The 14,047-nt window shown below is 39.4% G+C and overlaps 1 protein-coding gene across 1 annotated transcript in view; it reads right to left on the bottom strand.

Annotated features, from left to right (window-relative positions):
* Nucleotides 1–327: 327 nt before the first annotated feature.
* LOC127444920 (anosmin-1-like) overlaps nt 328–14,047 on the bottom strand; it is a 51,081-nt gene continuing 37,361 nt past the window's right edge. Inside the window, exons 4-14 of the mRNA XM_051704583.1 lie at nt 13,623–13,845; nt 12,780–12,964; nt 10,991–11,120; nt 9,958–10,154; nt 8,885–9,026; nt 8,626–8,742; nt 7,583–7,671; nt 6,939–7,110; nt 2,236–2,456; nt 1,683–1,827; nt 328–1,179 (exon numbers count right to left, since the gene is read on the bottom strand). Coding sequence (XP_051560543.1) covers nt 1,130–1,179; nt 1,683–1,827; nt 2,236–2,456; nt 6,939–7,110; nt 7,583–7,671; nt 8,626–8,742; nt 8,885–9,026; nt 9,958–10,154; nt 10,991–11,120; nt 12,780–12,964; nt 13,623–13,845 — 1,671 coding nt within the window. The 3' untranslated portion in view covers nt 328–1,129. The remainder of the gene's footprint in view (nt 1,180–1,682; nt 1,828–2,235; nt 2,457–6,938; nt 7,111–7,582; nt 7,672–8,625; nt 8,743–8,884; nt 9,027–9,957; nt 10,155–10,990; nt 11,121–12,779; nt 12,965–13,622; nt 13,846–14,047) is intronic.

The following is a 14,047-nucleotide window of genomic DNA, read 5'->3' as shown; positions in this document are numbered from 1 at the left end:
TACATATTGTTCTTGTCATGGCCTGGAAAAGCTGCTTGCCTCTGCATGAGAGATTGTGATTGTTTTGTACTAATTTGAAGTGTTTTAGAAGCAAAATGTGTTGATTAAATTTATATGTATATATTGTATGTGGATTTTCTTTGTGTATTTTTGTACATTGCCAAACCATCAACATTCACAGAAATCATGGCAATGACAGATTGACATGTGATTTCATATTATCCCTGCCAGCATTGTTACAAACAATGTACACAAAACACACAATCAATATGGTAAAGGGAAAACAAGGTTTAACAGCATTAATCATACAAAATATGTACATTAATTTTTATTATCCATAGGAATTTACAAATATATTTATACAAAATCTCCTTGCAATGGTTTGTCAGTTGGTGAATGATGCTGGGGAACCAACACATACTGTCCATACTCACACATTCATGCACAGACACATAATGTACACACAGTTACATATCCACATACACATTTGTATTGCAAACATAAATAAATAATAATAAAAAACATAGTATATACAGGTATTACATGAAGACAAACAAATATCTATACAGCACACTGAGCAAAAACTACATGAAACCATAAAATTAAATGCCATTTCCTTTTAGAGTTGGTATATGTTTTCTTTGATTCCTCATTTGTTGCTATTGACACAATGGGGATACAAACAGTAAAATTCCATGCTTAACGAACACATGCAAAACCACACACAGTTGCATCGAGTCAGGCTTATTTACAAGTCAAAGCATGTATTTTAGGCATGTTGTATTCTACCTCAATATTATGGTTTAAAATCTGTACAGCTTTTACAATTTCAGCTGTTTATTTTTTTTATTTTTATTTTTTATTGTTTCTGCGATGCCCTAGTCTTTGTTGCATATTCCATTCAAATTAGTTTGTGAATCCCCCCTTCCCCCCAACAGGAAATGACTGGGTCCTCAAATATTATAACATCAATCACAATTTGATCTTCAGATTACAGCAGGTCCCCAAATTGAGTTTGAGGCAGCTGACTGTCTCAGGATAAAACACAAATCTCAATTGGCTGTTCTTTGGTTCTTCTGGTTCCTGAGGAGTCAGTTCTGGTTCTAGATGATTCATTGCAATGTGATCTTCAGTGCCGTTCTATCACCGACCTTAAATGGTGTTTCTTAATCCTTGGTTCTACGGATTAAAGTTAAATGAAAATTACACACTGAAGGCAGGAGACAGAAACTAATTCATTTCAATGACATGTTTTTTTTTAAAGGGCTTTAAAACGAGGTTTCTTTTGGACCTTGAGAGCTGGGGCCACTTGTACATTTGATCTCTCATATACACCCAGAACTGTCCCTTACGATGAATAAGAATGGCAGAGTTTGGAATGGCATACTACCATACTACTATGACTCTTTATGCCATAGACAGATGTGGCAGAAGTAGTAAGAGTTGTATGCCATTCCGAACTCAGCAAATGTCTTTTCAACCCTCTTAAATTTTAAGTTTTGGGCTGCAAGAAAGTCTAGCACTAAAGAGGTCAGTGCCATACAGCAATAGATGCCCAATGATAAACTGAAAAATAACTAGAGGAATACGAAGAGGAATACTATTCTAACGTAGATATGTGCTTGTATTCATCGGAAGTTACACAAATATTATGTTTTAAGTCTAAAGTTTAAAGAGCTTACTGTAATGCAGGACTGGCTTTCTGTGAGCTGGTGTCTGGAAGGTTCTGGAGGTTGCTGGGCCTTGTCCTGCCACAGTGATGACCTGCACTTCAAGCCTGTAAAGAGACATCGGCTGAAGACCAGACATTACCAGGATATTACGCTCCTAAATTAAAGGAGAAAGAGAAAGAACAATTTTTTAAATTGTAATTAATGTATGTACAGTGTTTTAAGTTTGAGAAAAAGTTTAAAATACAAATACACTGTAGAAGAACCAACATATAAATACATTGTAGAATAACTAAAATTCAAATACACTGAACAAGAACTTCAAATACAAATACAGTTTAATTCAGTAGTGCCTACATTGACATATGGAAACCAGAGTTTAGAACAGTTTAGAACAACATGAATTCTATGCTGGTCCAGGCTGGTTGTGCTAGTTTGATGCTGGTCTAGTTGGTGGACCAGCACACCACCATCCAAAACACAACATACAGGTCTACCAACAAACCTGCATGTAAAAACAGCATACTGTATGCTTGTGAATACAGTCTTCATCATCATCACTTACTGGAGGCAGAATCTGAGACTGGGATATAAGACTGTTAGGCAGATTATTTCTGATGATCTCTGTGATGACCTCCGCCCATGTGACCTGGTACCCTGTGACCTGCTGAGGGGGTTGAGACATTGCCACCACCCATGAGAACAGGCCTGTCACGTTCCCCATGTAGATCGAGAATGCTGCTGTTAGGTTTTCTGCCTTGACCAGGACCTTTGGAGGAACTACCACTGTGGATTTAGAGAACACAATAAAATAAATAAATAAATAAATAAATAAATAAATACAACATGCAATCATTCTGCCCAACAAGGCCAAAATGCAGTAACTCACATTTTGTCAAAACTGAGTTATGAGTAAAATGGGGTCTCTTACAGGGCTTTCACACTAGCAGTCTAGTTAAAAACAGAGCACGGTTCACATGAAAAGTACGTAATGTTAAAGCTGTTTAACCGAACCCAAGATGACCTGCAGGAGGTGGTCTGAGTTTGGTTGCAATGGAACTGTGTCGCAGTTTGCAAAAGTGAAAAAAAGCAACCTGTACTCGGGTCCACACTTGTTCAGGAAGTAAAATGACTCGCACATGCGTTTTTGACAATTTAAGCATGATGACATCACCAGTTGCACAAAAACACACGTGCACCATAAATGACAGGAGAACATTGTGGGACACCGAAGAGGTGAGGTGCCTTTTATGTACGTGCGCAAGTGAGCGTACAACCAGCTGTGTCTTCAAAAAAGATTGTTTGTGAGCATCAGATAAAGCTGTCTTCCCCTGGACATGTACAACTGCTGAATTATGGCATGCAATGCACAGAGGTGCATAAAAAACACATTACAGCTGTCAGGGTTCAGCCACTTCTGTTGGTTGTGTTTTTATTGTCTTTGTGGCTGAGCTCTGACACTCATGTTTAGTGTCTTGTATAGTCGGTGTCTTGTGTGAGAATGCATGGCTTGCCTAATTGGCATTGTTATGCATTCTCTTGTCTGGTTTACTGGCATGAGTGAATTGCTCTTATGTCATCCTTGTGGCATGGACTTGAGTCAATTGTTTCTGTCTGTCCCTCACAACCTCGTGTGCGCTTCGCGTTGCACTTGCTTTGCGCTGCGCGTCCGGGTCGCGATCCGTCTTCATGTTGTGCTGGGGTCCGCCCACTTCCGTCTTCGGTGCCTGTTTATTTGTGGCCGAACTCTGCACAGATGTCCCATCTCAATTTTGTCGCCTGTTGCGTGCATCGTGTTGTATTTGCTTCGCGGTGTACGCTCAGGTTTTGTCTAGTATGAGAGTACATGGCATTGCTTTGTTGCCATTGCCGTGCATTCTCTTGTCTCATCTGTCGATTAGCATGAGCGCATGTTGCCTTTTTGCTGAAATGCACTCATGTCATTCATGTGTTTGTGTCTGTGAGAGTGCGTGTTTTTGTTTTGGTTCCGTATTGCCATGTGTCTCTCAGTCTTGCATCATACCCCGCCTCCTTGTATGCTTATTATTACTTCATTTGCTTCACCTGCCTTCCTTGTTAAACCATTTGATTTCTCTTCCTATATTAGCTCCTCTTGTATGCTGTCCTGTGCTATTGCCTATTGTGTCTGTCCAGTCAACCCTGTTCTCCATACTCCCTGCCCTGTTGAAGCCTCCTCCCTGTCCGCCAGACTCTGACCCTTTCCTTAAACTTCCCCCTTGGCCATCTGACCCTGAACCACTCATGAAGCTTCTTCCCTGGGTGCTTTGTCTGGACCTGGCCTTAAAACTTCCACCATGGCCACCTGACTCTGTCCCTGGTCCAGAGCCCCCATCCTGTTTTCCCCCTCCCTCACGCCCTTGGTTGGTCCCGCTGGCTCCACCTTGGTTTGTCCTGCCAGCTCCTCCCTGGTCTGTCCCGCCAGCTCCGTCCTGGTCCCCCTCCCTCCCTCCCATCCCTTCTTTCTGTTTGTTCTGTTCAGTGTTAGTGCTTGTTCTGTTTGTCTGGCCTTGTGTTTGATGTCTCCCTTGTGGGACACCAGGAGTCATCCCTTTTGAGGGGGGGTAGTGTCAGGGTTCAGCCACTTCTGTTGGTTGTGTTTTTATTGTCTTTGTGGCTGAGCTCTGACACTCATGTTTAGTGTCTTGTATAGTCGGTGTCTTGTGTGAGAATGCATGGCTTGACTAATTGGCATTGTCATGCGTTCTCTTGTCTTGTTTACTGGCATGAGTACATTGCTCTTATGTCATCTTTGCGACATGCACTTGTGTCAGTTGTTTGTGTCTGTCTCTCGCGACCTCGGGTGCGCTTTGCATTGCCCTCGCTTTGCACTGTGTGTCTGGGTAGCGATCCGTCTTCATGTTGTGCTGGGGTTCGGCCACTTCTGTCTTTGGTGCCTATTTATTTGTGGCCGAACTCTTGCACAGATGTCCTGTCGTTTTGTCGCATGTTGCATGCATTATGTGGTATTTGCTTTGCGGTGTACGCTCATGTTTTGTCTAGTATGAGAGTGCATGGCATTGCTTTGTTGGCATTGCCTTGCATTCACTTGTCAAGTCTGTCATTTGGCATGAGCATATGTTGCTTTGTAGTTTCTGGTGATATGCACTCATGTCATTCATGTGTTTGTGTCTGTGAGAGCGCGTGGCTTTGTTTTGGGGTCGGTATTGCCATGTGTCTCTCAGTCTTGCATCATAACCCGCCTCCTTGTCTGCTTATTAATAGTTAATTTGTTTCACCTGCCTTCCTTGTTAACCCGTTTGATTTCTCTCCCTATAGTAGCTCCTCTTGTATGCTGTCCTGTGCTGGATTGTTTCATTTGCTCCTGTCATCGTGTGCTCGTGTTTTCTGTCTGCCTTCCCTGTCAAGTTCAAGAACTTCTAGTGTTATTCTAGTTCGGTTTTGTTTTTCTTCTTTCTCCATCATGAGAGTTTTTGGTTATGTTTATTTTCCGATTATTTAAATAAAAGCTCATTGTTGCCAATCTGCATTTGGGTCCTTCTCTCAACATCATGTACCGTGACGATAGCAACCCTTGTTGTGTTTTCCATCATGTGCATATTTGTGATGAAGTTGATGACGGAAAAGCACTAGGGTTCAACAGAATCATACACGAGTCTGAAACCAGACCAAAGCTGTGAGGGTTGCCAGGAACAATCGTGATTGGATTCGGACCGCAGCAAACGTGCCCAGTGTGAAAACCACTTTAGAATATGACCTGTCCTGTGACGATCAGGTTTAGCTCAACTACGCTAAGATTCAAATCAACAGAGAGAGAGAGTATTTTACAATCGACATTTGGTAAGACTTGGGTTAAACGATTAATCTAAATAAAATCGAAATCACGATATGTCCTAGTGCATTTATCAAACCGCAAGGGCTGCGATTTAATTAAAGCTGAAGTGTGTAACTTACAGTATATGCAGAGACAACAATAATTAAGCCATTCATACAGTAGGTTACATTTCTTGAAAATGTAAACACTGTGTCTCTGTGGTGCTATGAAAATTTCTGTTTGTTTTGAGAGACCCGTCTCATGATACACAACAATGTTGACTCGACCAATGGTGTGAGATGGGAGCGGGACTATTTGTTTGTTTAGTCAATGGCAGACAGGGGCGTATTTAGAATGCTGTTCTGAAAACAATGTCTACCTTTGCAATTACATTTGGTGTTGCTAGTGGCGCAAAAATTACATCAGCTTTAAATAAATAGTCGCTGCGCTTAAAAGTATGTGTGCAGCTCTTTTCTCTGTAGTGTATTACACTATATACTCAAAGTGTACGCGAGGTTCATGATATGGTGTTTTTAGTGGTTTTAGAGCAGTTCTGTACTTGATACACACAAATTCCCTCTTCTGCTGAGAGTTAACCAATGTGCTCGAGTTCAGTTTAGTGTGCAAATGTGTGCTGAGCGCGTTATATTTACTGCACTCTACATTCATTAATTGCACATGTGTAATTCCAAATATGCTTAAATGCTAAACGTTACTATCCAAATCTAAAGTAACCTATTACTCTGGGTTTTTGTGGACAGAAGAGTCACTGCATTAAAAGGCCATTGTCAACTCAACTACAAACAGAAACTCAAAAGGTCTTCCTTCAGTTTTCCTTCCAAATAAAAGCTGGTACTTTTGTGTAATAATAATAATAATAATAATTATTATCATTACTACTAATAATATTATATAATAATAATAATAACAATTATTATTATTATTATTATTTGTTTTGTTTTTTTTACACAAAAATATATTTCTGTAATAATTTCTTTACATTATTTTTAAAATTAAAAACAACGTATTATTGGGTTCCAAAAAAATTAATATGATGAAAAGAGGTCTGAGACACTATCACAAGGTGGACAACGACAGGCACAAAGTGAACTGATCGCAGTTTATTTCGCAATTGCAATATGTTTCAAAATAATCACAGTTCGATTTTTTGTCCAAATCGTTCAGCCCCAGGATATACCATCAAAAAAACTTTTCTCCGTTTATTTGCATATGTAGTTACTGCATTTTGTCTTTGTGGGACAGCATACACCACAACAGCAGACTATGTATATAATCTAATATGACAATTATTCACACTTTCAAATGAAATCCATTCAACACTATTTCTACACTGAATATAGAACTTCAGTGATTATCTATCAAAATCAATAAAAATTTTCCAAAAGGTCTTATTCTAAAAATAAATAAATAAATAAATAAATAAATAAATAAATAAATAAATAAATCCTAATAACCTGAGTCAGTGGAGCAGGGAATGAGTTTGGCGCTCTTGCTCTGGATGGTAGCACAGGATGGGGTGAAGAATGTTGTGCTCTCTGCCTGGGCTCGCCCCTTTGACCCTACAGGCTGGATTATCACCTTATACTTGCAAGAGAACTGAAGACCGGGAAGGCTGGCAAAATTTGCCTGCTCAAATAAATGAAGGAGCAATAGAAGAATTCAATGAGAAATATGATGACTGATCACTTGTCACCACATTCAATATGGCTGTGGGCCACACTGGGCTGCACTATGAAGAAATCTATAGTTAATGTTTTGCACATGTCAGAGAAATTTTTCTTTATGATGATGAAGATATTTTCCATTATTAATGTGTTATAGTTTAACACATTCTTCTCCCACAACAATTCACTAATGCACGTGCATAATTACACTGATTAAATCTTAGATATGTTGTAAAATATGTGTTTCTCTGCACTTAAGAAGCCTTCTAGAATTGGCGCATGAGTGACTTTCCCACACATGGTGAGCTATGCACCATGAATGATCAATAAACACCACATGAATGCTCTCCCTGGAAATCCATCTTATGTATGAGCTGTCACAATGTGGCCTCACACCTGTAGGTAGGATAGGAGGAACATTCCTGACTGGTTACCTGGGTGATAAGCTTTTCCTGTGTTTTGGATCCATTGTGACTGCAGAACTCTGGAGACCACTCCACACGGTAATGATTCACAGTGGGATCTGAAGGGTGAGATGCCAGATTCATCAAAGATATGTTCAGTTTTTCTCCATGAGTGAACAATGCTAGATTCACCACTCAGTCATGTGCTCACTTTCTTAGACATTTATATTACACGTGGATTCCCAATACTGCATTAACATGCACTGTAATACAACTGAAGTAGTGCTGTTTGATATATACAGTATGTAGAAGCATTGCTAAGCTTTCCATTATATTATTAAACAAAATCAGACTTCTTTATCAGTAGATAAATGGTTAATGATTCAATGGCATTCATTAGTAATAATCCATTTAGACCTTTCAGTGAATCAATGCTCAGCACTATCCATGTCACAAAGCATTGCTTTTTACATATTCAGAAAATAAAGCCAGACAATTTGCAAAGCAAAGCAATACAATGCAAAACAAAGCCAAACATCCAAAGCAAAGCAATTCAAATCTTGATAATGTGCCTCACAGATCAGTGTGAGATAAATCTGTTGCACATCCATTAGAGAAATTGCTAAAGGGATTTGACATGTGGCCAGTGTGACTCCTAAGTTATTGAAATTCCTCTCACACTCATGATATCCTTACACGGTACAATTTTAAGAACAGTTTTGCTTGACTTCTAATGAATGAAATGTTTTCATATCCATAACAGCTTTTATAAGTTAGTTTAATGTAGGATCAACTCATCACTCATTGACAGAGTGAAACTGTTTAAATCTAATTTGCCGATCCAAGTAAGGCCAAGACATATCTCATCAGTTCCTTTTAGCACACAAACAGGTCCACACTTATTTAGATAGTAGTTCTTATCACTCCTCATTCAAGGAGTTATTGTTCTTCATTTAATTACACATAATCCTGATTCTTAACTCACACAGCTTTGAGGAAGAAAGAAATAGAGCACAGTAACAGAACAAGATTTTTCCTTAGATGAAAGACGTGATGTATTGCCTCTGTCATACCTCTCTTTTTCCAGTAGACCCTGACCTGAAGCTGTCCATCTTGATAAAACGGTGTGCCCACGTCCAACAGATCTGACTGGGGCTTTACAAAGACCGGGCTGACTGTGGGTTCCAAATCTGAATTACATAAAATATGGGGAAAAAGTATAATGTTACAAATGAAAAACATTTACAGCTGTTTCTCACTGTATTTCACAACCCCCAAATGAGTGCTGTTATGTCCTAAGCAAAAATGTGCAGTAATTCAATAGTTTTGTACCAGATTGTCTCTGGCTTGTAGTAAACTGAAGAATGGCCTTGGAGCTCTTGAGGGGGACCTGACCCCAGTATGAAACTGCCTGCAACTCCACTGTGTAACTTCTGTTCTCTCTCAAGTCGGCCAGCTCAGCGCAAATAGAGTCCTGCACACACACACACACACACACACACACACACACACACACATGTCATCGTCATCCAATCAATAATAAAAAAGAACAAATAATACCTGTATGAAAATGGAAGGTAAACCCAAGCATACATTTTACCCACCCTATAAACCAATAATACGGGATCTGAGTCACAAATATCATAGCAATAAAGTACACAAACAAACGACTATTATGCTGTCTGAATTGCATTAAGATTGTGCTGTAATATTATATTATATGTTAAGTGCTAGTGTAGTCTGAATAAAATTAATCTGCAACATAAACATTTTCTAATCTTGTAATAGAGGCCATAAATGAAATCGCTGAAGGCTTTATATTAAAATGTGGTTTGAGTCTGTCCCCATTTACTCAGCAGCTATTTAAAGTGTTTTTTTTTTTTGTTTTTTTTTAAGGACATTTCCATGTCCCTCAGCTGACAAAGCTCTCAAAAAAATAACATGTAAATATGAAGCAAGCAGCACAACTGCCATCTCTTGAATTCCTAAGGGGGGGATGATCTCTTCAAAATGATCTCACTCAAAGAAAAACAATTCAGCTGTTATTTTGAGATTTCCTTTTCACAAACAGAACTAGAAATGATATGCTGTTTTTGGCTGCATATCACATGGCGCCCAGAAATGTTTGCTTTTGCCAAGAGCGGTGATGCAATGCTGTATCACTCCAGTTCAGCGTCTGAAACCCTCGCATTTAGGGCTTGGTGCGATCAAAGGCCCAATCTTGAGTTGTTTATCTTGCACCATTTGCACTAATATATCGAATTTGTTGTGGCTTGCTGGAAGACATGGGCTGGGGAACTTAACCCTCAAGGGGTTTTGGGAACAGTCCATTATATGAGTAAGTGAAAGACTGAGAAAAAGAGATTGGGCAAACAGGGAGTGTGTGGCCAGCTGATATGAATTACCCCTTTGGCAGTCTGTCTCCTTTTGAGTTTGGGCAGCATGGTGTGGTCAGACAAGCTCCAGGAGAGTTTATAGTGATTCACAGGGATGTCCAGGTCTGCGGACAAGCTCCATCTGAGGCGGGCAGACACAGAGTAATCCGCACCAAATGTCATGTCACTGACACGAAGGTCAGAGGGTGCCGGGGGAGAGGCAGGATCTGAAAAAGGGTGGTACTGATGTCAAATTCAGAGTAGTGTCAAAACATAGTAAAAAAGTACTACAAACATTTCAGGTGCTGATGTCTAATATAAATAACAACTTGGTTCCCACACTTTTTGACCCATCAATTTCCAACTTTTATAGTTGTATGATATTACTGGTTAAGGAAATCTTTTTCATTCAGACAATTAATCATTTACACCACATCCACACTGATCACTTAAAGCTTAAAACCTCCATTTTCAGTTTCCTAACGTCATCATTTTCTAAAGCGGTTATGGAGAGCATTTTCGAAAGTCTCCGTTTTCGGTGGAGGACAACGCTGTTTTAGTATGGATGAGAGGCTTAAACATAGCAAAATCAATGCATTTTCCAAAGAAAACGGATTAGTGTGGATGAGGTCTTAGACCAATTTCTGAACCGGTTTGACCAATTAGTTAAAAAGTACAGACTCAAAGAATGATTTGCTCACAAACCGTATGGTGCCCTAGTTATGCTCTGCTCGAATTTCATCGGCTAGATACTGCTCTTGTGTAGAGCTTGTGTACAGTAAAACTTAAAACCATAATGATGTCTGGTTTATCTGATTCACTATAGACATTTTCATGACTTTTAAGATTTTATAAATTTTATAATTTCTATGCATTTTCCAGGCCTGGAAAACCAAATGTAAAAATTCCCTGATATTTCCAGGTTTCCCATGGGAACCGTGGGAACCCTGTAGGAAGTAATTAACAATAATAACAGAGATCCTAATAGAATCCCATTAAATTCCATTTGATAGCATTTTTAGCACCATTCTCACAGCTCTTTCTTAAACACACACACTGACACCTTTTGAGGATCTGAAGTGTCTGCTTGGGGTGGTGTATCCTCTGGTTCCATGCACATTGACTGCTGCCACTCTGAACTGGTACCAGCGACCAGGCCGAATGTCTGTCAACCACACACGCTCCTCTGATGTCTACAGCACATGCACCGCAGATTTAAGAGTATATGAGTGAGAACATGAATGACTGAATGAAGTGAATAATGAATGATTAATAGCACATACAGTGAGGCCCATATGTCTGAGACCACATTTAAAATCTGCGATTTTTCCCCCATAAAATAAACAGACATAAATATACCTAGAAATGAACAGAATGTTTCAGTATTTTGAAAAAAAGTAAAACTAAAGAAAAATGTTCATGTAAAATGAAAAATAAATATTCTACTCTATTTCTAGGATGACACTGAACATGTTAAATGTGTACAAAAAGATTACTGTGCTTCCACCGAAGCATACAAAAATGCTCTCTTGGAAGATTCTCAAATCATGCTGGGATAACATGGATCATCAGGTTTTGCACAAACTTGAGGCCATGCCAGCTCGACAAAAGGGGGATATACCAAATACTAAAGGCAGATTTATACTTCTGCATCGAACCTACAGCGTAGGTTATGTGTAGCTATAGTGGTTACACTGTAGCCTACGCCGTAGCTTGACGTACACCTCTTTAAAAATGTAACTGCGTGTCGCGTCAACGCAGACCACATTTTGTCCAAAATTATTTTAATATCTATGCATCACATATTTGGAAAGCATTAAAGCAATTGTCTCAATGTGAGCATTTTTTTTATTATTCTGCTTGTGTTTCATTATATTACATGCGTAGTTTTTTTTTTTTTTAAATTTGGAATGTCCAATGCCCAATGCGCTGTAAGTCCTCGTGGTGGCGTAGTGACTCGCCTCAATTTGGGTGGCGGAGGACGAATCTCAGTTGCCTCCACATCTGAGACGTCAATCCAAACATCTTGTCAAGTGGCTTGTTGAGCGCGTTACCGCGGAGACCTAGCGCGTGTGGAGGCTTCACGCTATTTTCCGCAGCATCCATGCACAACTCACCACGTGCCCCACAGAGAGCGAGAACCACATTATAGCAACCACGAGGAGGTCAACATGACCCTACCCACCCTAGCAACCGGGCCAATTGATTGCTTAGGAAGCCTGACTGGAGTCACTCAGCATGCCCTGGATTCGAACTTGCGACTTACGTAGAGTAGTTATTAATTAATTTGACGATTTCTTTTTCAACACGGAACATCACAGAATCCTCATTAATTTTCTGCCTGCATGAAAATATATTTGCAGCAACATGTATAATAAATAATATGTAGGCTACCTACATTTGAACATGTTCACATTGAACTCATTTTTGATGCTATAAATTTAATAAACACTAATGAATTCAGAAATTACATTGCTTGCATTGCTTTTATTTATGAAACATATAGTTAGCATTTGGGCTGTGTACTCGCAGAACGACGCAGACACACCAATGCAGAACTGTAAATGCAAACCAACACGTTGGCCACTACGTGGGCCTATGCCGTAGGTTCGATGCAGAAGTATAAATCAGCCTTAATAAATTCTAAAATTCATATATATTTTTCAAGTCAATTTTTCACTGAAATTGATTTGCTAATAATGCAGTATATTTTGTTATTAAAATATCCTATAATAAATTTAGACAAACGCAAAATAAAAGCATTTTCACTAGTGGACTCAGACTTTCGGACCCCAGTGTATGAACGTGTTTATCTGACTATAAAGCAAACACATGCAAATTTACACGCTTACCCATGCCACCACCTGCCACTCTGTGGCACCATCCTCACTGGGGTGGATGCCGTAGTTCCATCTCCTTTGCAGAATGTTCAGCACTGGCTCTGCTGACACATTGAATTTGGAGGACCAGCACACCTCCAACACACCAGATTCCAGCTCTTCAAAGACCATCTCTTTCCTGGGCTTCAGAGGAGCACCTGACGATCAAGGCAAGACAAGTAAACAGCAAACGTTAACTCCAGAGAGCACAATCTGGGCGTGCTTTTAATCTATCTAGCACTAATCAAGTATATGTAGGTTAAAAACTCATTGATAACAGTTGGCATGTTCCAGGTTCAAGACAAGTTAAGCTCAATCAACAGCATCTGTGGCATAATATTGATTAGCACAAAAATTTTATTGACTTGTCCCTTTAAAAAAAACTTACTTAAAACTTACACTTACACTAGAAGTGAATGGGGCCAGTCCATAAATATTAAAATAAACTCTGTTGCAGAGTTATTTTAATTATACATGTTAACATGATTTTAGTTTGATAAAATCCCTTATTAATTCATTTTTCACACTAAAATCATGTTAGTATGTATAATGTCTTTTGAAGCAGTATTTTAACGTTTATGAATTGGCCCCATTTGCTTCCATTGTAACTGCCTTACTGTAACAATGATTTATACTTATTTTTATGTGTGTGTATATATATATTTTATTTTTTACAAAATTAAAATTATTAAAATGATTAGCGAAATTAGGTTTTGTGCCAGTCAACATTATTCCACAAATGCTGTAATTTGAGCTTAGGTTGTTCTGAACCTGAAACATTAACATTAAGCCATCAGGTTCAGTAGCAGGTCTTACCTCTGTAGAGGTTCTTAGGGGTCTGGCAGGTGTGTCCGCAACCATTTGGGCAGCACTTCTTCTGGGCTGAACACTCTCCGTCTTCCTCACATACCTCCACACAGGCAGCTGCAAACCCGCTGGCTCTCTCCGGTGCTGGGCAGTCACCCTGTTTCACCACCATCACTGATTGCAGGAACTCGCAGCTCGTCACACACTCCCCGTGACGCTTTGGAAATGCATACTGAGATGCCACGGTGTACAGGAAAGACAGACATCTTTTTAATACCTATGCCCCATACTTCATTTATTTGTCTATGGATTGTTACACTAAAGTATGTGAACACCCGAAACACAAGTGGTGAATTCTCAGGGCCAGCAAAGCCTTCTCTGCTGGCCTAAAATGCCAAATAAATAGACATTTTTCATCCTTTCATTCTCAATCA

Source organism: Myxocyprinus asiaticus, chromosome 8 (assembly GCF_019703515.2).
Source record: "Myxocyprinus asiaticus isolate MX2 ecotype Aquarium Trade chromosome 8, UBuf_Myxa_2, whole genome shotgun sequence".
Taxonomy (NCBI): Eukaryota; Metazoa; Chordata; class Actinopteri; order Cypriniformes; family Catostomidae; genus Myxocyprinus; species Myxocyprinus asiaticus.
The sequence above is the reverse complement of the archived record's forward strand: the minus strand, read 5'-3'. Positions and strand labels throughout refer to the sequence as shown.